This window comes from Ursus arctos, unplaced genomic scaffold (assembly GCF_023065955.2).
Source record: "Ursus arctos isolate Adak ecotype North America unplaced genomic scaffold, UrsArc2.0 scaffold_29, whole genome shotgun sequence".
In the NCBI taxonomy this organism is placed as follows: domain Eukaryota; kingdom Metazoa; phylum Chordata; class Mammalia; order Carnivora; family Ursidae; genus Ursus; species Ursus arctos.
In genome coordinates, this window is record NW_026622974.1 from 4,627,494 (window position 1) to 4,648,316 (window position 20,823).

Genomic DNA, 20,823 nt, shown 5'->3' on the forward strand with positions numbered 1-20,823 from the left:
ATCCTCAGCTCAGCCAATGTTGCCACTATCTTCCAATTTTTATGTGAAATCTCCCAATTTTTAATTATTGGCATCAAATTTTAAAAGAACAACTTTTTAAAGAAAAATCACTGTGAGCCAAACAAAACTGGTTCAAGGGCAGAGACTGAACTCAGTTTGCAACCTCTGGGAGCCTGAGGGCTCCCCACCCCCTTCTTCTGTCCAAGGCTGCAGCACTTCGAGGGGACGGTGTTCTTCCTGGGAACTCAAATCAGGTGGGCTTCTTAGAGAGGCAGATCACGGCCAGTGGGGTTGTGTGGTGTGTGCTGTGTGTAAGTGTCGGTGACCTCATGGTTTGTGTGCCTGAATGTGTGTGTGAGCCAGTGAACTTGTTTGTGGTAAGTGGAGTCCTCCTGGTAGGACCAGGATTGTCTCTGAGGGCACAGGACCCTGGGTCAGTGAAAAATGGTCTAGTGAATTCTCAGTAATGAACAGACACTCCCACGCACTCAAGGCAGCTTGGGTCACAGCAATAACCACTCAATACTCATCCCAACCTCTAGCATCCCGAACCCATCAATCTCCCTCTGCATTTCCAGTTTGGGGGAAAATGGGCACAGCCTTGCGCAGCATGTGGGGGAATGATGGCGCCTTTGAGCCATACTGGCACATTAACCCTTGCTTCCCGAGCCAAGAGGGGTGGGCAGACCCCTTCAATCCCAGGAAAAGGTAGGGGTCCTCTCTGTAGAGGGTCCCAGGACCCTCCTTTTCTCTCCTCTGCCCTGCCTAGGTCCCTTTTTCTGGGGAGGGGGTGGTGCTGTCTGCCCAGGCAGTGGGGGGGGGGGCGCAGAGCTTGGGCCACTGGATGGCAGAGGATCTGCGGTAAACTTGTCTATATTGCGTGGCCAGGAGGGACCATGCTCAGGAGTGTGTGGGGACCCCTGGCTGCGGGAGGATGGAATATCCTCTGCTGTCTTTGGGTTGCTTTGGTACCTGCGGATGGAAGCATAGACCCGTAAGGAGGGCCTGAACATCACCCCCAAACTCCACCGAGATTCCAACCCAAAGGGCAGGAATCAGCCCGCCCCCATAGGCAGTCCTTGGTAACAAGGAGTGTGGCAAATCACTCTCCTCAAGTTGGGGGGCATGTCCCCAAGTTTGCATTATTCCCTTTGGGGGACAGAGGTGTCCCGTGGGACTAGAGGGCGAGCCTCTGAAAATTTTAAAGCATCCTTCTCCCTACGGGAGAGGCTCCCAGCCTGAGGACCACATCCCTCAAATATCCCCAATGGTTCCCCATACCACCCAGTGGGCTTCCCAGTTCAGGGCACCCCGGAGCCTGAGTGGGCCCCTTCCCCCAAGTAAAGCGTTGAGAAGCAGTGGGGGAGGAGGGGCAATGAAGCCCAAAGGACTACGGGAACCTTCCTAGACTTCTCCTTCCACTTGGCTCCGCCGTCAGTCCCACCACTTACCCTCCCTTCTACCTGCACAGGCTTTGTGGGTGCGGGGGGTGGGGTTCACCTTGCCGCGACTAACTGGCCCTCACACACACACACACACACACGCACACGCACACTCCATAGACGCGCGCACATTTCATCCACTCTCCGAACAGCAAACTAGCAGCCCCCGGCTGGGAGAGCACAAAGATCGCGTTTCCGGGCACCTTTCGCAGGTTTCTAACTCTACTGTAACAGGACCCCAATCACCACTTCCGCTCCGTTCCCGCCCCCGGGACCCGCCCCCACACGCCCGCCCCCGCGGCCCGCGCGCCACGAATGTACGGTCAGTCTTTTTAACTAGCTGCTACGCGCGCGACCAGGGTACAGGCCGGCTCCCCAGCCCCGCCCCCGCGCGCGCCCCCGCCGAGCTGCCTGCTGCTAAAGTACCCCCGCTCCGGGTTTACCCCCTGCCGCCCCGCGCCCGCGCCAACTTTGTGTTTGCTTTCCCCTTCGCTGGCTCGCGGCCGCTGGGCCCCCGACCCCGGGGGGGGGGGGGCTCGCCCCTCAGTGCTTCCAGGGCCGGGGTGCAGACCAGGGGCTGGCCGGCGGGGGGGCGTCTCCCCACCCCCGATCCCTGTTACCTCACCGCCCACAGCCTTCCCCCGCCCCCATAATTGGCCTTGCACTTGGATGCCAAAGAGCCCAGAGTTGAGGGGGAGCCAAGCTTTGAGCCTAGGTCTCTCAGAGCCACCCAACACCCCCTTTTTGCCCACGCCTCTACGTCCGTGTCTCCTGTCCCACCCCACTCCACGACTGAGGGCCCTGGGGGTCCCCAAACACGCCCCCACTTCCAGCTCTTCTCCCTCCCCACCCCCGAAAATAAAACTCAGGGACCAACATCTGCTTCCTTTGCACTTGCTCCGTCGACCCCTCTCCCCCCATTGGAGGGGCTTCCGTGGGGGAGCAGGCGGGGGTGGGGGTCCTAATGTTTGACAGTATTTAGCAAGGAGAGGGCTGGCCCCTGCCCCCTGAGAGGTGGGACTGGTGGGAGGGGGGAAGCTCAGCCTGGGGCAGCTGAGCCCCTTCTTTCCAGGGACCCGAGGATCCCCTCCCAGCGTGGGGAGACGCTTCCTAATCGTGGTGGGGAGGGGAGCGAGGGATGGGAAGGGGGTTGGGGAGAGGACCCTTCCAGAAGTCCCGAATTCCAGCCAGTTTATTCCTAAACCTCCCCCCCCATCATGGCGCCCCCTTTTTGTACTGCAATAATACTGTATTATAAGCTTGCACTATTCCCCGACCCCGGCCAGCATAAGCATGCACGAAAAACTCAAAACCACACACACACACACACACACACACACACACACACACACACACGGGACGCTTTTTTTTTTTTTTTCTTCCTCTCTCTCTCCGGGGTGCGTCCTCAGTGTACATAGCGGCGTCGGGGCGGGGGGCCCTGGGCCTGGGTGGAAAAGCATGCACTGAGCCCCCGCCCCTAGACTGCGAGTACTGTACAAATCCAACACTTGAAACCGACACGCACACGCGCGGCGCCGCCACGGGGGTGGGACACGGACACGCACCCACGCGCACACGGCAGCGCACCGGCGGGGGTGGGGGGCGCCCCGCCGTCACGCGTCGCTGTGCGAGGGATCTTGTGCCTTTTTAAGTCCCTGTATGTTAATGCAGACAATCCGGAGAGCTTGTGTACTACCAAATCCTGATTAAAGACGCCTTCCAGGAACCTGCGCTTGGCCTGCTTTCTTTTCATCCTTCTCCTTCCTAATCCACCACTCGATGGGCAGAGGACAGGGACTAGTCTTGCTGATTCTGGGGTCGGGTTGGGAAGCAAATTTCAGATTAATGGATCCAGCCTGACCGCCCCTAAGACCAGGGTGGATGGCAGGGGAAGGGGAACCCTGGGAGGTTTCGGCCTGGTTGGACTCCAGCAACCCTCACCCTGCCGGCTGTCCCCTGCCGAAGGTCTTGGGGATGGACCCTGCTCTCCCCGCTGACTCTAAATTGCCAACTTGCTGGAGGAGGGATGGGAAGTAGGGGAGTGGGCACCTAGATGTGTTCTCTGTGGCTCAGTCTATTGAAGCCGTGGTGGGGGGGCGGGGGGAAGGAGACCAGGAAGCCAGAGAGCCCTGTGAAGGGACTCTGAGAGTCTTTCCCTGGCCCTCTGCTCTGATGCGGGAGCTGAGACAGCTCTGGCCTGGGGGAGAATGGTCTGTCCCGGACCATCAGTGAGAGAATGGATTGTGCAGAGCCTGGGGGTGGGGGTGGGGTGCTATCACCCGGCCACACTTTACTCCTTGGGGCCTAAAGCAAGTGCGGGGGCAGAAGGGCAAGTGAGAGCTGCATTTCTTGACCCCTGGAGCATTTAGAATGTTCCCACGCTGTCAGCTCCTTGCCTAGGGCAGGTGAGGACGGGTTGGGGACACTGAGATCTGGGAGTCAAGTGTGTGAGGATCTGTAGAGACCTAGGGTAGGCAGCCACCTTCTCAGGTCATCTCAGCCCTTCCACCCACTGCCGGTCAACGGCCAGTGCACCTGAGTTGGGGGGCACCCCTGGGTGTGGGGCGGAGGAGCAGAGGGAGGGCTCCTGGCTTGACAGATGTGGTCTGCGAGCGCAGAGCCGGACAGACAGAAAAATGAGAAATCTGGAAAAGGTGGGGGGGGGCAGAGGGGGCTGCACTGCTGATTTCTCTTCTCCAGTTTTCAGGTGGGGCAATTATGGCAATCGGGGGCTCCCCTGGGGAGATGGAGAGACGGGAAGGGTGCCCGGGTGGCTGCTGAGGGGAGAGGAAGGGGAGCACTGCTGTGAGAGGCTTGCCAGGGAGGGGGAGGGGTCATGGCCCATCCTGCAGCTTTGGTCACTCAATAGCTCCCCTTCTTTGACCTTGGGACTGTGGGCTGAAGTGCAGTGTGCGGTGTGTGGGCTTGGCCAGGGTCCGAGCAGGACAGCCGCTCTCTGTGCTCTGTCTGGGGAATGGGGGAATGTGGACTAACCCGCCCCTGGGGTCCCGAGCCGCTGGTGTCAGACACGTCAAGGCTGAGCAGAACCCAGTTTTGGTGGCAGGAGAAGATCGGAGGCTGGTCCACCCGCCTCCCTCCACTTATCCTGCTGACTGGAGTAAACATGAACTTGGCTGGGCTCTGAAGTTGGTGAGGCCACAGCCTTTGGGTCTGGGCTCAGTGGAGGCAAGGGGAGGGCTAGGGCTTTCATTCTCTTGGAGGGTCTCACCTCTAGTGGCCTCCCCTCCTTCATGATTCTCCCTTACCGCATCCACCTTTGGCCAAACACCATCAGAATCACCAGGGAGCTTCAAAACAGAGAGATTTCTGGGCCTCATCTCTGACCTACAGAATCTGGGGGCAGGGAGGGTAGGACTCAGGGCTCTGTAGGTTTTTTTTTTTTTTTAAGATTTTATTTATTTATTCGACAGCCAGCGAGAGAGGGAACACAAGCAGGGGGAGTGGGAGAGGAAGAAGCAGGCTCATAGCGGAGAAGCCTGATGTGGGGCTCGATCCCAAAACATTGGGATCACGCCCTGAGCCGAAGGCAGACGCTCAACCGCTGTGCCACCCAGGCGCCCCAGGGCTCTGTAGGTTTAAGAAGCACCCCAGATAATGCTGCGCCAAGCCACGCTGGAGAACCACAATACGGAAATTGGAATCATAAAGGCCGATGCCTTGGGAAGGGAGTAGGACAGTGCGAGTTCCCCCAGGCCCTGATTGCCCCTGGCTGACTGACACCCAGTACACTTGCTGCCGTCTGAGCTGGAAAGGGGGAGTGTCACTCCTCCTGTGGTGTCTGCAAGCCTACTGGACCAAGCACGCAGAGGCTGTCTAGGGATCGCCAGCCGACTGAATGAGCACAGGGCGGCATGGGCAAATGGATGAATTTCGCTGGGCACGGGCATTCAGGAGAGGCTGGAAAAAGGCGAAGGAGGACTTCCCACCCTCCGAGGAGGGAGGAACTTGAGCCCAGGCCTGCCCTCCCCAACAAGAAGCCAGAAGGGATTGGTGGTGGAGGGATTCTGAAATAGAAAACCCAGCAGGTCCAGATGCCCCTGGTGGGCTCGTCAGTGATCCTTAAGGCAAAGCTGTTCTCACTCTGAGGTCCATGGCGCTTCCTGCTAAAGGGCAGAGGGTCCCAGGTTTCCCTGCATGGGAGAGTGGGAGGCCAGTGAGGCGATGGAAAGAGTTTGGACTTCTGAGCCCCCTTGGCTGATGTGCTTTGTGAGGTGGCCGTGCCAGTGGCTCTCTCCAGGCCTGTGTCCTAATCTGACCTTGTCGCTGCTGCCTGATTTCAGTGCTCATTCCCCCTCCCCGCCGTGTAACAGAAGGGGAGGGCTTTGAGATGGAAGGAGAGAGGGTTCCAGCTGTGATCATCTAACGTGGACACTGTGAGCAGAGGGTCCATCCTAGGGATGGGGCTTTTCTAAAGGGATCCAGGGCCGGGCCAGAGGAGAGGGTCTCAGTGAAGTGGTCTGGATGGCAGCTGAAGCTGTTGGAGGGGTCAGGTCTCTGAGGCTTCTGAGCTGGGTGGGCTGTGTTTAGGAAGACAAGGCCCAGCATGTTCAGAAAGGCCCACAAAGCACTGGACGCCGTCAGCACCATCCCCACCCGAAACGAAGCCGTGTCAGCCCCGATGGGGCCTGGTGCACTGGGGGTGCCTGGAGATGGGTGTGTGCGTGCGTGTGCGCGTGTTGACAAGTGCAGAGCTGGAGACGATGCAAGCCCTGAGGTCCTGACAGGGTGATCAGGCCTTTCTAGTCTGGAAGGAAGGAGGCTAAAGGGAGACGTGGCAGGAGTCCAGAAAACCAAGAACAGGCATCACATTGCCAAGGGCCCTGCCCAAACCTTCAAAGGGCGAAAACTTAATCAAGTGGAAAGCAACCGCCCTTCATAAGCCGGCTGTGAATTCCTGGAGGAAGTGTGGACTCAAAGCACACCCGGAGAGGGCTGGACCATTCCTGAGCAACAGGCCAGGAAGGGGCAGGGGGGAGGGGGGCTGGAGCTCCAGGGGTCCAGCCTGCATTCTGGGGTGTGGAGGACAGCCGAACTTTGCCCTGGTCCCGCACAGGCTCTGATGGCCCTGGCGGCCTCTCTGGACCTAGTTTCCTCTGTCAAAGGGAGAGGTGATCCACGCGGTGGCTCTGATGCCCTGCGGCTGTCACTGTCTTCTGCTGACTGAGCCAGAGCTGGCTCTGGGTTCGCAGGGGGGAGGAGGGCGACAGGAGGCGGGAGACGGGAGACGGAAAAGCTGCCAGGATCGGGGCCTCCGGGGAACTGGAGCATGCACTCGGTCCTTAGAGATTTCCTGAGCGCTCGCTAGGTGCCAGGGACCCTTCTAGGCCATGGGGGATAGAGCAATGAGCGAACAGCCCCAGTGCCCATCCTCACGGAGCACACACTCTGGCGCATGCGCCTAGACACGTGGGCCTCCCAGCCTGTGGGTGCTGTCCCGTCTCATGGGGCCCAGCGGGGCGGGTGACATCAGCAAGTCCCTGTGTGTGCTCCTTGCAGGTGTTCTCCGTGGCGCCCCCGTTTGAGGTCAATGGTCTCCCGCGAGCTGTGCCTCTGAGCCTGCCCTACCAGGACTTCAAGAAAGACCTCTCTGATTACAGAGAACGGGCTCGGTTGCTCAACAGGGTCCGGAGGGTGGGCTTCTCCCACATGCTGCTCACCACCCCCCAGGTCCCACTGGCTCCTGTTCAGCCTCAAGCTAATGGGAAGGAGGAAGAGGAGGAGGAAGAAGAGGAGGAGGAGGAAGAGGAGGAAGAGGAGGAGGAGGAAGAGGAGGAAGAGGAGGAGGAGGAAGAGGAGGAGGAGGAAGAGGAGGAAGAGGAGGAAGAGGAAGAGGAGGAGGAGGAGGAGGAGGAGGAGGAGGCAGTGGCTCTAGGGGAGGTGCTGGGGCCTCGCAGTGGCTCCAGCAGTGATGGGAGTGAGAGGAGCACTGACCGGAGTCAGGAGGGTGCCCCATCCACGCTGCTGGCTGACGACCAGAAGGAGTCCAGGGGCCGGGCCTCCATGGCCGACGGGGACCTGGAGCCTGAGGAGGGCTCCAAAACGCTGGTGCTTGTCTCCCCTGGCGACATGAAGAAGTCGCCCGTCACTGCCGACCTGGCCCCCGACCCTGACCTGGGCACTCTGGCTGCCCTCACTCCTCAGCAAGAGCGGCCCCAGCCCACCGGCAGCCAGCTGGACGTGTCTGAGCCGGGCACCCTGTCCTCTGTCCTCAAGTCTGAGCCCAAGCCCCCCGGACCCGGGCCAGGGCCAGGGGCCGGGGCAGTGACCACAGGGGCAGGAGGAGTGGCAGTCACCTCCTCACCCTTCACCAAAGTTGAGAGGACCTTTGTGCACATTGCGGAGAAAACCCACCTCAATGTCATGTCTTCCGGTGGACAAGCCTCCCGGCCTGAGGAGCTGGGCGCTGGGGGAGAGCTGGGCCTGGAGGCGCCCTCTGACGGGAGGGCCGTGGAGGAGGGGGCCTCTGTGCCCCTGGAGAACGGCATCGCCCAGGCAGGGCTGGAGAGCCGTGCTCTGTCCGGCCCCTCTGGGGACACCCCCTTGGAGGTGGCCACAGACTCATTGCCCAACGGCCCAGCCCTTGCCAATGGGCCGGCCCCAGCATCCCCGCTGGAGCCAAGCCCCGAGAAACTGGCCACCATCTCCCCCAGTCGCCATGCCATGGCAGGCCCTCGCCCCAGGAGCCGGATCCCTGTCCTGCTGTCTGAGGAGGACACAGGCTCGGAGCCCTCGGGCTCCCTGTCGGCCAAAGAGCGGTGGGGCAAGAGGGCCCGGCCACAGCAGGACCTGGCGCGGCTGGTGATGGAGAAGAGGCAGGGCCGCCTGCTGTTGAGGCTGGCCTCTGGGGCCTCGTCCTCCTCCAGTGAGGAGCAGCGCCCGGCCTCGGAGACACTCTCAGGCACGGGCTCCGAGGAGGACGCGCCGGCCTCGGAGCCCACCGCCCCCAGGAAGGCCGGGCGCGCAGCTGCCTCCCGGAGCCGGATTCCCCGCCCCATCAGCATCCGCATGGCCACGCCGGCCGCAGCCCAGCAGCAGTCCACCGGCAGACCCCACGGCGCCCCCGCACCCGACACAGCCATCACCAGCAGGTGAGAAACCGCTGCCAGCCCCGGGGTGGCCAGGGGGCGACCCCAGAAGGCCTCCGCCACCAGGAGCTTCCCCAGGGCCAAGGTCAGGGCCTAGTGAGGATGAAGGAGGGACCCTCGGCTACACCTCCTCCTGGTCACCACCCCTCCAGCCGAGTGTCTCTGCTGACTCGGGTTCCAGCCCTGTCACTGGGCTCACGGGAGTGGCTACGGTGAACATGTCCAGAGGGGAGCCAGGGAGGCCAAGCTTGGGAAAGGTTAATGGGGGCCCGAGGGGAGCCAGGGAGGCCAAGCTTGGGAAAGGTTAATGGGGGCACGTGAGGCTCGCACACAGCGTCTAGCGTGCCGTGAATCATTTGCAGCCAAAGGATAAAGACCAGAGCAGTTGGGAGAAAACATTATTCATACCAATGTAAACAGGGGACTGGGATAGAGTAGAATGTAAAATCCAGGAGAATGTTAAAGATGAAACAGAGACGTCCAAGCAAGCCTGCAGGCAGCAAGCTCTCAGGGAGCAGCCCGGGAGCGTGGGGCCCCTAGAGGTCCTGCCCTGGAGGACGGAGCATCGGCCCTGGTTTCTCCACCTGTGCCATGGGCTCCACAGCCTTGCCCAGCTCTGAAGACGCAGGGCTCCAGGGCTCAGTGCTCAGCGAATCTGAGAGTGTCTCTCCCTTTTTCTTTGCCCTCCTCTTTTCCCTTGCCTTCTGCCCCCTCCCCTCGTCCCGCAGGCTCCAGCTGCAGAAGCCGCCAGTGTCGGCCGTCGCTGCTGACCTCCGCCCCAAACAGCCCCCCGGCCGGGGTCCGGGACCGGGGAGAGCCGCAGCCTGCACCAGGCCCCCCGCCCCGCGCAGTCCAGGCCCCTCGGCCGCCGCCGCGCCGCGCCATCCCAGCGCGTCCCCCCGGAGCCAGTCCCTGTCCCGCAAGGAGAGCTCCTCCCCCTCGCACCAGGCCCGGCCCGCGGGGCCTCCGCCCCGGGGCGCCCCGCAGGCCCGGGCCCAGCCTGACGGCACCCCGTCCCCCGGGGGCCCCAAGAAAGGACCCAGAGGGAAACTCCAGACTCAGCGCGCAGCAACCAAAGGCCGGGCGGGGGTCGCGGAGGGCCGGGCCGGGGCCAGATAATGACGCGCGCGGCTCTCCGCGGCCCCCCACCCTCACCCCGGCCCCCCGCCCGCCGCCGGCCACACTGAAACAGCTCCCAGCACAGCCTTACGCGCCTGACGCGCGCCACCCGCGGCCCCAGCTTCCCGCCTGCACCCGCGAGGACGCGCGCCAGCACTCGCCGCGCCCGCCCGCCGGCCCGGCCCGAGGGGGACGCCGCGCCGCGGGGGGAGCGCCCGCCTCTCCGTCCTCCGCCCCCTCTCCGTGACCCCTGCCCTCCCCTTGCCGCCCTTCGGGTGAGGCAGGCTCACCCACCGCCCCGGGGAAGGCTCAGCCACTTTTTCACCGAGGACTCCACTCACGGGGACGCCCCCCTCACCCGCCAGGCCTCTGCTGCTCTCCGTGCTCCCCCAGGGACCTCTGCTTACATCTCCTGCGGCGCCTTTCCCTCCTCCCGGCCTTCTCTCCGCCCAAGCCCACCCACTCCCCCTCTTAGAACTGCAGCCTCAAATTCCGGAAGTGGAAGTTCCAGCCTACCCCCCCCCCCCCCCCCCCGTCCCAGGGGCCAACCCCACGATGTCCGATGTCCGATGTCCGGGGAGCTGTGGGGGGCCAAACGGCCTCTTCTCAGCTGTGGGGTTGGGGCTGGGGAGCTGGGACCAAGGGGCCATTGGTCTACTCAGGTGTGAGGGGGCAGGTCTGACCGGCCCCAAAGTCGGCTCCATCCTGGACACCCCTGTGGGAGGCAGTGGGCAGGTGATTGGGGGGCTGCTCTCCTGCACCCCTAGGGTGCAAAGTCCTCCCCCCCCATAAATTCGGGTGGGTCCTCAGTGGGAATCATAGAGTGTGTGTGGACTGCCTTCCTGGGCTCATTTCACTCCTTCCCTTGGCCTCCTGATCTAGTGCTCAGGACCCTCACCATCAGGAATTCCTTCTTGCCGTCTAACCTCAATCCTGTCTGCTGCAGTTTCAGCCGACTTCCCTCTCTCCTGAGTTCAGTGGAGGTGGAGAATGGCTGGTTTTCATCTTCTCTGCACTGGCCGTTTAGAGATTCAGGGACTCAGTTCTGGCCAGGTCACCCTTTCTGTCCTCTTGGGGGTGGGGAGTGGGCTGGATCAGACCGTCATCTCCTCCAGTGGGCAGAGAGAGCAGAAACAGCAGACAGACAGCTGGCCCCTGGACTCAAGGCAGAAAGGCCCTTCTAACTTCCAGATTGTGTTCTTGTGTGATGGGTCCGGCCTAAGTCCTCTTCTCCCCCAGCTAACCCTTCAGCCTGTCCCCTCTTGTACTAACCCCAGCCCATGCAGCTGAGCTGTCCCTGCAGAGGGTGAGGGCTGTGCTGCTCCATGAGCGGATATGAGGCTTCCTCCTGGGTCTGGCTCCTGCATTGCTCAGCCCTCCTCATCACGAGCCTCAACTGCCTCCGTCTGGGCCAAGCAGCACACTGGCCGCGGAAGGGACAGCCAACTCTGTCTAGCTGGGACAGGTCCGCAGCAGGCCTCCTCCCTCCTCAGCAAGCTCAGCCTCTGTCCCCTGGCCTGGCCCCTCTGTTCTTCTCTGGGTCCCAGAGAGCAAGGCAAGGCAACCAGGGGAAGAGGAAGAAAGGCTCCAGGACGCCCCCGTGGTCTGGCCGCACCAGCCACCATTGCTCAGAAGGATGCCCGTGAGGAAGTTGGCCCTGGAAGCAGCCTGGCGGTGCCAGCCGAAGCCCCTCTTGGAGAGTCAGCAGGCTTGGGCAGCTGTTTCCACACCAAGGTGTGGTTTCTCTGCAAACCAGCCCAGGGGAGGACTCCAGGGTGGACAGCCTTCGAGGTCCATCTCATGCTGACGCAGAAGCTCCCAGAACACTCAGGAAACCTCTCCGGACAGAGCCCTCTTTGTCAACCCAAGACCCTCCCAAGGCCTCTACTGCCCTCTGGGTCCAGCAGAGGGGGTGGAAGAGGGGCCACTCCCTCCCACCTAGAGCTTCTCCGAATGACAATCAGCTCGTGCCAGGTGGGGACCAGGGCATGACCCCCGGTGCCCGGGTCCTGGGCCTGCTCCTTGCCACCAACCGAACCGTGAATGTAGGGCCCCCAGCTTCACCCCTGCCCCAGGACCAACAACACCCTGGTTTGGTGTTGGGAGGAAAAGGGGGCAGCCTGAGAGAGCCCCAGGCCCATCCCACCCCCCCAGCTTCACCCAGCACTGGAGCTGGGCAGAGACGCAAAACCCTGTCTGCTCTTGGGATTCCAGACCTCCCTAGGGCTCCCATCTGACCTCAGGCCTCTGCGTCATTGAATGTCACCGAGGTGGGGGAGGAGGGGAAGGGGCTAGTGTGGGAGGGGACCAGGGGACTGAGTCTGCTCCTCTCCCCAGGAAGGATCCAGGGCAGAGGGAACCACACCTCCCAGTGTCCCCACCCCCAGCCGCAGCCTCTTCCCCCTTGAGCACCCATCCCCTCCACCAAGCCCTCCTGGTCCTGAACCCCTTCCCTGTAAAAGAGTGTCGCACCACCACCTCCACCACCACCTCACCCCTCTAGCACGTCCCCATCACCACAGCCTGTGTCATTGGCTCAGATGCAGGTCTGCTCACCCCGGAACATGCCTCCCCTCCCAAGCAACACTGTGCACGAGGCGGGTGCAGGAGAAGGGCCGTGCCTCCGGCACATGGGCTCCCCCTTTCCCAGCCCCTCACTGGGGCCTGGCTTAGTCTTCTCAGCTCTGGGGGTCAGCCCTGGCGGGCATGGAGTGGGGAGGGCAGGGAGATGCCCTCCCCCTCCCCCAGGGAAGCCACTGAAGAATGTTTACACGCCAAACAGAATGTAACACCCTCCCCCACCTCTTCCCAGTCACTGCATGGCCTCTGCCCACCCTGCACCTTTCCGCCCCAACCCCGACACCCTGGAAGCCGCTGTCATGATTAGATCGGGTCTTGGAAGGGAAGTAGCCATCACACCATTAAAAAGCCTGTGGACCTTTCGTTCTGTTGGCCTGGACTCGTCTTCCTTTGGGGAAGAGGGCAAAGCCCAGGTCCTGGGCCTGGGGGTGGGCAGGGAAGAAGAGTGCAGATTGGTGGGCGAGTAGGGGGGGGACTGTCATGGAGGCAGATTGCCTCTACAGAGATGGAAACAGAAGCGGAGGACAGGACGGATATGGGGTCATAGCGGGCTGCCCTCTGTCTCTGACCGCAAAGCCTGCATATTCTTAGCTCCCCTGGCTGTCTCTCCAAGGGCTGGAGACGGAGTCTAGCTTTGTGCCAGCGGAAAGGGAGGGAGGAGGAATTTTCATTGCCCCGAAGTTAACAGACACAAATGAGTGTTTGGAAAACCATAAAGCTAAGCTGCTCACAGGCAAAGAGAAACGATGGTCATTATTCTAGCAACATCTATGGAAATTCTAAATGTAGCCTATGACCTAGCCTCTCCACTTCGAGAAACATACCCTGTAGATGGCTGTGTAGACTTGCCAAATTCCATGTGTCCAAAGTTACTGGTAGCAGTGTTCTGCACAGAACTCCACAAAGCCTCCGCTGCGATCTCACACTCAAAACGGCTGGAAATGGGAGCTTTTTCATTAGACTGGCACAAACTCATCTGGTATCTTGATCTTGGGGTCGTGGGTTCAAGCCCCATGGTGGGCATGGAGCCTTCTTTTAAAAAAGTTCAGAAGCAATCTCAATGTCCACTGACTGGGGCTGATTAGTACAGCACAGCCTCCCGTACGATGGGGACCCCGTGGGCTGGACGGTGAAGGCAGTGTATAGACTTTTATACACTTACAAGGACTGGTCTCCAAGACTAAGATTACGTGAGAAAGCCTGTGCCTGATGTGCAGCTGTTTGGATGAGTGAGAGGTGTCTGGTGACTTCAGGCAGGAGGGCTGCGGGGGGGCGGAGGGGAGGGAGGCTTTCCTGCAAGGTGCTTGCTGTAACTTTTGCCTTTTGGACCCTACGTTCAGCGGGTGTCAAATTTTCACCTAGGCCCTACACAGACCATTTCCGTCCCAGGACACGCTCCTGGCTCTGCCTGGGATTGGAGTAAACCGGCCCTAGCTCCGGAGTTCTGCTTTCCCTGTGAGAAGACCACGCAGGTGCAGCTCTGACGTTCCAGAGCCTGTGTAACCGTCTCCTGTTCCTGCCCTTGCCTCCTGGGATCCCCTTGCTTCCAACATGCGTGCTCTAGGTCCTGCTTTACCAGCCTTCGGTGGGGCCTGCGCGTGCTTTCAGCTTCCTTCTTGTTTAAAAATGTCAAAAGCAGAGGCGCCTGCGTGACGCAGTCGATTAAGTGGCTGACTCTTGGCTTCCACTCACGTGGTGATCTCAGGGTCTTGAGATCAAACCCCAAGTGGGACTCTGTGCTCAGTGGGGAGTCTGCTTAAGACTCTCTCTCTCCCTCCCCCTTTGCCCCTCTTACCCCCACCCCTGCACATGTGGGTGTGTGTGCTTCTCTCTCTCTCTCTCTCTTAAATAAATAAATAATCTTAAAAAACAAAAGTCAAGGGGCTCCTGGGTGGCTCAATCGTTTAGTGGTTAAGCGTCTGCCTTCGGCTCAGGTCATGATCTCAGGGTTCTGGATGGAGCCCCGCATCGGGGCTTCCTGCTCAGCCGGGAGCCTGCTTCTCCCTCTGCCTCTGCCTGCCGCTCCCCTGCTTGTGTTCTCTCTCTCTCTGTGTCAAATAAATAAATAAAATCTTAAAAAAAAGTCAAAAACAGATCATACTTATAGTATAAAGGCAAATGCAAACAGCGTATAAAATAAAACGGGAAATCCCCCATCCATGAATCTGGTCATCTAGAGGCAACTCCAGCGAATGGCTTCTTCTTCTTTTCTTTTTTTTAAAGATTTTATTTTGTTTAAAGATTTTATTTATTTATTTGAGCTCGAGAGAGAGCGCGAGTGCTCTTGAGTGTGTGCAAGTAGAGGGAGGGGCCGAGGGAGAGAATCCTCAAGCAGACTCCTTGCTGAGCAGGGATCCCAAGCAGGGGACTCAGCGTGGGGCTCAACCCCCCCACCAATGAGATCACGACCTGGGCCGAAACCAAGAGTCAGATGCTCAACCTACTGAGCCACCTGGGCGCCCCTTAAAGATTTTATTTTTTAAGTAATCTCTATACCCAACGTGGGGCTCAAACTCACAAGCCCGAGATCAAGTCACATGCTCTACGACTGAGCCAGCCAGGCGCCCCAGTGACTTCTTTTTTATGTTAATAACAATAGCTTTCTCCCAGGGCACCTCGGTGCCTCAGTCTGTCTTCCGCTCAGGTCATGATCTCAGAGCCCTGGGATCGAGTCCCGCATTGGGCTCCCTGCTCCCCACTGAGCTCCCCCTGCCTGCTACTCCCCCTGCCTGCCGCTCCCCCTGCTTGTGCCCGCCATCTGTCAAATAAATAAATAAAATCTTAAAAAAAAACAGTTTGTAGTATATTCACAGAGTAGTGCGGCCATCACCACAATCAATTTTAGAACATTTCTATCACCCCCAAAAGAAACTCCTCACCCATTAGCAATCACTCCCATTTCTCCCCAGCCCCTCCAGCCTGAGGCAGCCACTAACCTACTTTCTGCTTCTATATAGATTTGTCTATTTTGGACCTTTCGTATAATACGTAAAATACATTTCATACAATATATGACTCTTTGGGACTGCCTTCTTTCACTTAGCTTTGTTTTCAAGGTTCACCCATATTCTAGTATTTATCAGTACTTCATTCCTTTTCCTGGCTGAATCATATTCCATTCTGTGGATAGACCATATTTTGTTTATCCATTCCTCAGTCAATCAACTTTTGGTTATCGTGAAAAATGCTGCTATGAATTTTCTTTTACAAGTGTTTGTTTGGTCGTATGTTTTCATTTCTCTCAGGTAAATGCCTAGAAGTAGAATTGCTGGGTCATTTGGTAATCCTACGTTTAACATTTTGAGGAATTACCAAACATTTCCACAGTGGTTGCACCATTTTACATTCCCGCCAGTAATGCGTGAGGATCCTCGTGTTCTTTCAACGGCTCCCTCGCAGTCCGCGGCATGAGTGCTCCGTAATTTATTAAATTCATCCCTCAGCTGATTTTTCATTAGATTCTTTCCAACTTTTTACTATTTCAAATAATGTCAAAATGAACATCCTGGCTCCCATCTTTGCTTACCTCTGCAAGTCTGCTGCTATGAAAATCCCCGGAGAAATTAAATAGATGAAAAACGGTCTCTTGCTCTATTTTTGATTTCTCTCGTTATTTTTGAGAATGAATGCCATGGATTATTCTTTCATGATTTAGCATTCTTTCAATCATTCATTCATTCAACTAATTCTTCAGCTAATTCTTCAACGAATTCATTCAACTAATTCTTTGTTGCTGAGCTCCACACGCATCAGAAGCTGTACCAGACATGGGCCATTATCTGAGAATTGAGACAAAGGATACCGGGCCCTCCAGGAGGCGGCTGTAAATTAACTTTTACTTGGCACGTGCTGTGTGCACCCGGCAGAGACTCCCAGCCCAGCCGGGGAGCTTCAAGGAAGGCCCGCAGATGGATATGACTCTTAGAATTTTGAAGGACGAGCTGAAGTTGGCCTGATGACAAGGAGAGGACATTCCTGGCAGAGGGAGTAGTGCGGGCCCGGTGCGAAGGCGTGAGAGCTGCAAGTGGCTCAGTGCGGTGGTTACAGGTGTGGATCGAGGAGCAGAGAGAGGGGTAAAAGGCGGTGGGACCAGGCCTGAGACAGGGCTAGTCTGTGCCAAGGAGGACAGCTTTAGAGGGTTACAGAGAACCCCTGCCCTCCCCACTCCCCAAGCCTGAGACCTGCCAGGCGCACTCCCCTCCTGAGGCCCAACACGGCTGTCAGAGCCTACCTGACGCTCCATGGGTGAGGACCTGCCCAGCTCCTGGCCGACCTTCTCCATACTTCCCAAGAAAGAATTTTCTTTTTTCTGTCTTTTGGTCCAGAGAGCTCTGAGGACAGGGGCATGGAGAAATAAGTGACTTCAGAGAGGTTGCTCAGTCAAGGGCTAGAGAGGGGCCAGGGGATCAAGGACATTGGAGGGGGCTTTGTTAGTAGAGGGAGACCCTTGGGGATGACCCTGGAGAAAAGAAACAGGGTGGGATTGTGGAGAGTGGGCCTCTGATCATCAGACTCTGGGGCCTGCTGAGATTTTCCCACTGGCCAATCAGGAGTCAAGGCCAGAATAAGAGCTGAGACCAACACCAGACTGAACGACGGTCAGGATGACGTTTTAAGTCCTTAGCAGATGTCATTGCCCATGGTGATGAGGTGCTGGGGGAGGGGAGGCTGCCTGGTCATGAGGATGTGGCCATAGGTCAGAGGGACACATGACACAAGCCCATTTTCATCAACTCCAGGTAGCATCTCCTGCATTCCTTCTCATCCATGTACCATTAAACGCAAAGTGGCATAACCTCGCTCATTACCGCCACCATCAATTTTACCACAATCACGACCTCTGTGTCCAGTACCCACCTCTAACTCTATTACCAGCACCATCACTACTCCAATCACAGATACCCTTCTCCCAAACTAGGTTCCATTACCACCATCACCACCACCACCACCACCATCAACACTACTAGCCTCTGATGACATAATGATTAACAAGGGAGAGAAGATTCTTGCTCTCAAGGAGCCTACCTATCTTCATCATGACCACCGCCACCACCACCATTACCATCTACCACGTAATCCTTGTCGCCAGCACTGCCTTATAACCACATCACTATTACCACTATCCTAGCCCCACACCCCTTACCCCTACTCCAGTCACTCCCACCACCACCAATTTACCATCAGTATTCCCATTTGATCATGATGACACCATCCCATCACCATACTTGCCACTACAACCAATACCAGCAGTTGGAATTCCACCATCATTACCATCATCATCATGGTAGGAAATAATTACATGGGTTATAGCAACGGTTAACGGTCAGTGAAGCCCCAGTTAAGATGGGGAGGTCACCTGAGGTCACCCAATGTGGAGAGGGAAGGAAGGGGAAGAAGCCCCGAAGCGTAAGAAGTCCCTATCGCAAGCAATGTTTATCCTAGGAACTTACTCTTCGCCAAACCCTCCAACATTTCCAGCAATAATTTCAACTAAAGAGTTGCTATTTTTTCCAGTGCTCAAGGCTCTCCTTCTCATCTAGTCTGGTATAAATGACTCCTTCCTCCAGCTTGGCCTCTGAGCTCAGGTCTGGATTCCCAGACTGGAGAGGAATGAGGATGGTTAAAAATTTTATCAAAACCAGCTCTTAACTGGTGCTTTGGAGCTGATCTGCCCTCCGGGGAGGCCCTTGGCATTTCAAACCTTGCCTGTCTATTTCCATCCTCTGCCTCCAAACATCCTGGTCACTGTCACCTCCACTCCTTGATGAGAGAGGAGAGATGCCATATGGGGTGGGGGCAGGGAATAAGATGAGCCGGGAGTACGGTTAATACCAAATCACTCTCTGTAGGGAAGGGCTGAGATTCAGCTCTGAGTTTCTTAGGAGCCAGCGCATAAGGGGAGAAGGAACCACTATCTAACTTTCAGCTCTTTCTCATGTTAAGGTAGGAGAGAAATTCCCATGGTGGGGGGAAAATAAACAAGGCACCACAGCCAATGCCCAGACTTGGCCTCGTTGGTGGTCTCCTTTGGCTGTGAAAACTCCAGAGTGTCCCTATGGAGCCTGGGTGACCACAGAGGTGAGACGTCTGCAAAACCGAGCTCTCCAAGCTGCAAAGCGTTGTGGTATTCTGTTTGTTTGTTCATATTTATTTATTTATATTTATTTATTTTTTAAGTAGGATCCACGTCCAACGTGAGGCTTGACCTGACCCTGAGATGAAGTCACTTGCTCTGCTGACAGAGCCCGCCCGGCGCCCTGGTATTTTATATTTTTACATAAATATATGATTACATGGCATTAACTGAGGGAGGACCCAACGGTGTAGAGGTCACACATCGGTGAGAGCAAGAAGGGCAGGGGTTGTGTCCCTCTTGAGCAGGGCAGCTCGGGCAGCCGCCAGGTGAACAAGAGGGAGAGGCCAGTGCTGCGCAGGGGACCGCACCGAGGTGTCAGGTGCCCACAGGCTGGTGTGTTTGGGGAATCGGAGGGAAGGGGGGATGCCGGGGAAGGGCCAAGAGGAGGCTGAGGGAGGGGGCCGAGCGTGGGGGGATCGTGTGGGCCAAAGGAAGGAGCTAGACTTACTTACGTTCTCCCACAGTGGGAGCTTTGCCCTGAGCCATTGTCCTGTCAGCTTTGTATTTAAAATGTCCACTGAGAGGGGCACCTGGGTGGCTCAGTTCGTTAAGTCACTGCCTTGGGCTCAGGTCATGACCCTGGAGTACTGGGACTGAGTCCCACGTCAGGTTCCCTGCTCAGGGGGGAGTCTTCTTCTCCCTCTAACCCTCCCCACTCTTATGCTTTCTCTCTCATTCCCTCTCTCTCAAATAAATAAATAAAATCTTAATAAATAAATAAAAAATAATAAAATAAAATGCCCACTGTGGCAGGTGTGTGGAGAGTGGGTTGAGAGGCGTGAGGCTGGAAGCCGCGAGGTTTGCTCACCTGGTTCTAGCCCTCCTGCTAGACTGTGTGCTCACGGAGGGCAGGGGCCGTGACTGAGGCATCACCGTACTCTGCGGAATGCTTGGCTTATCTTCCTGTGATCACCTCCTATCCCTGACCACACACCATGTCACTGAGTCAGTTCCCTTCCGGAGCTTTCTCAGGGAGCCCAGCAGCTTGGGTCAAAGGCCTGGGCCAGAGTTAGGGGTCCTAGTCATCTCTCCAGCTGTGCTGAGTCACAGTGTGGCCCCAGTAAGCACCCTTCTCCACCCCCATTTCCTTAGCTGTTTGAAGTGAGAGCTAGATTAGAATAGTGGTTTTCATGGGGCGCCTGGGTGGTGCAGTTGTTAAGCGTCTGCCTTCGGCTCAGGGCGTGATCCCGGCGTTCTGGGATCGAGCCCCGCATCAGGCTCCTCTGCTAGGAGCCTGCTTCTTCCTCTCTCACTCCCCCTTGCTTGTGTTCCCTCTCTTGCTGGTTGTCTCTCTGTCAAATAAATAAAATCTTAAAAAAAAAAAAAAGAATAGTGGTTTTCAAACTTTGTTTTAGGTTCCCAAGTCTATTTGCTTAGAAATCTGGAGCCCTTGGAAAAAATGTGACGACTTCCCAGCTCCGCCAACCCAGAGTTTGGAGACGCAGATCAGAATAAACCTGAAACCGCAGGCCTCCGCCATGAATGAGAACTGAATACGGAAGGTCACACAAACCCTGAGTCTTAGGCATTGCAGGTACCTATCACAGGACCTTGGCAAACCCCCTCTCTCCCTACCCATCCAATCCCCCAAGGGGAAGCTCCGAAAATAGTGGCAGGGGGCAGGCAGGAGGGACTACGTGTATGGGAAGTGGGAGAGTGATGGGTCTGGGATCTCCCAGATCGACTAGGCTCCCCGGTCAGTTCCAGGTGTGTCTCAGGCCAGGGCATAAGCGCCAGGTGGGGGCCTGAGGGTACATGGAGGCTTCGGCTTCGTGGCTCAGCAGAAGGAACTCTTCACCTGATTAGGGCCTGGCCCTCAGTATGTACATACGTACATATGTATGTGTGTATGTGTGTGTTCGTTTGTTCGAGAGACAGCACAAGCAGGGGGAACAGCGGGCAGAGGGAGAGGGAGAAGCAAGTAGGCTCCCCACTGAGCAGGGAGCCCGATGCGGGGCCTGATACCAGGGTCCTGGGATCACGACCCAAGTCGAAGGCAGATGCTCCACTGACTGAGCCACTTAGGCGCCACCCCCCCTTATTTAAAAAAAAATTATTTATTTATTTATTTATTTATTTATTTATTTATTTATTTAAGATAAAGAGAGAGACAGTGAGCTAGGGGAGGGGCAGGGGGAGGGGCAGAGGGAGAAAAGCAGACTCCCTGCTAAACGACCCCTGAGATCATGACCTGAGCTGAAATCACCCGCCGGATGCTTAACCAACTGAGCCACCCAGGCACCCCCTGGCCCTCATTCTCGAATTCTGGCGGCCCAGCCAAGCTGTGGCTTCATTAGGGAAGGTTGACCTAAATCTTCCATAAAACAAAGGGCTTCCCGGGAGAGTTGTCACCGTGCCCCCCAGGACTCCTCCTCCTAGGGACTCTTGTAGCTCTTTCGATCAAGGGACTAGGAACTCACTTCCCACACACCCAGCTACC

At 57.4% G+C, this 20,823-nt stretch overlaps 1 protein-coding gene across 1 annotated transcript in view; it reads left to right on the forward strand.

Annotated features, from left to right (window-relative positions):
• Positions 1-9,667, forward strand: part of TTBK1 (tau tubulin kinase 1) — a 32,084-nt gene extending 22,417 nt beyond the window's left edge. The window contains exons 13-14 of the mRNA XM_026507406.3: positions 6,960-8,551; positions 9,277-9,667. Coding sequence (XP_026363191.1) covers positions 6,960-8,551; positions 9,277-9,667 — 1,983 coding nt within the window. The remainder of the gene's footprint in view (positions 1-6,959; positions 8,552-9,276) is intronic.
• Positions 9,668-20,823: the final 11,156 nt, after the last annotated feature.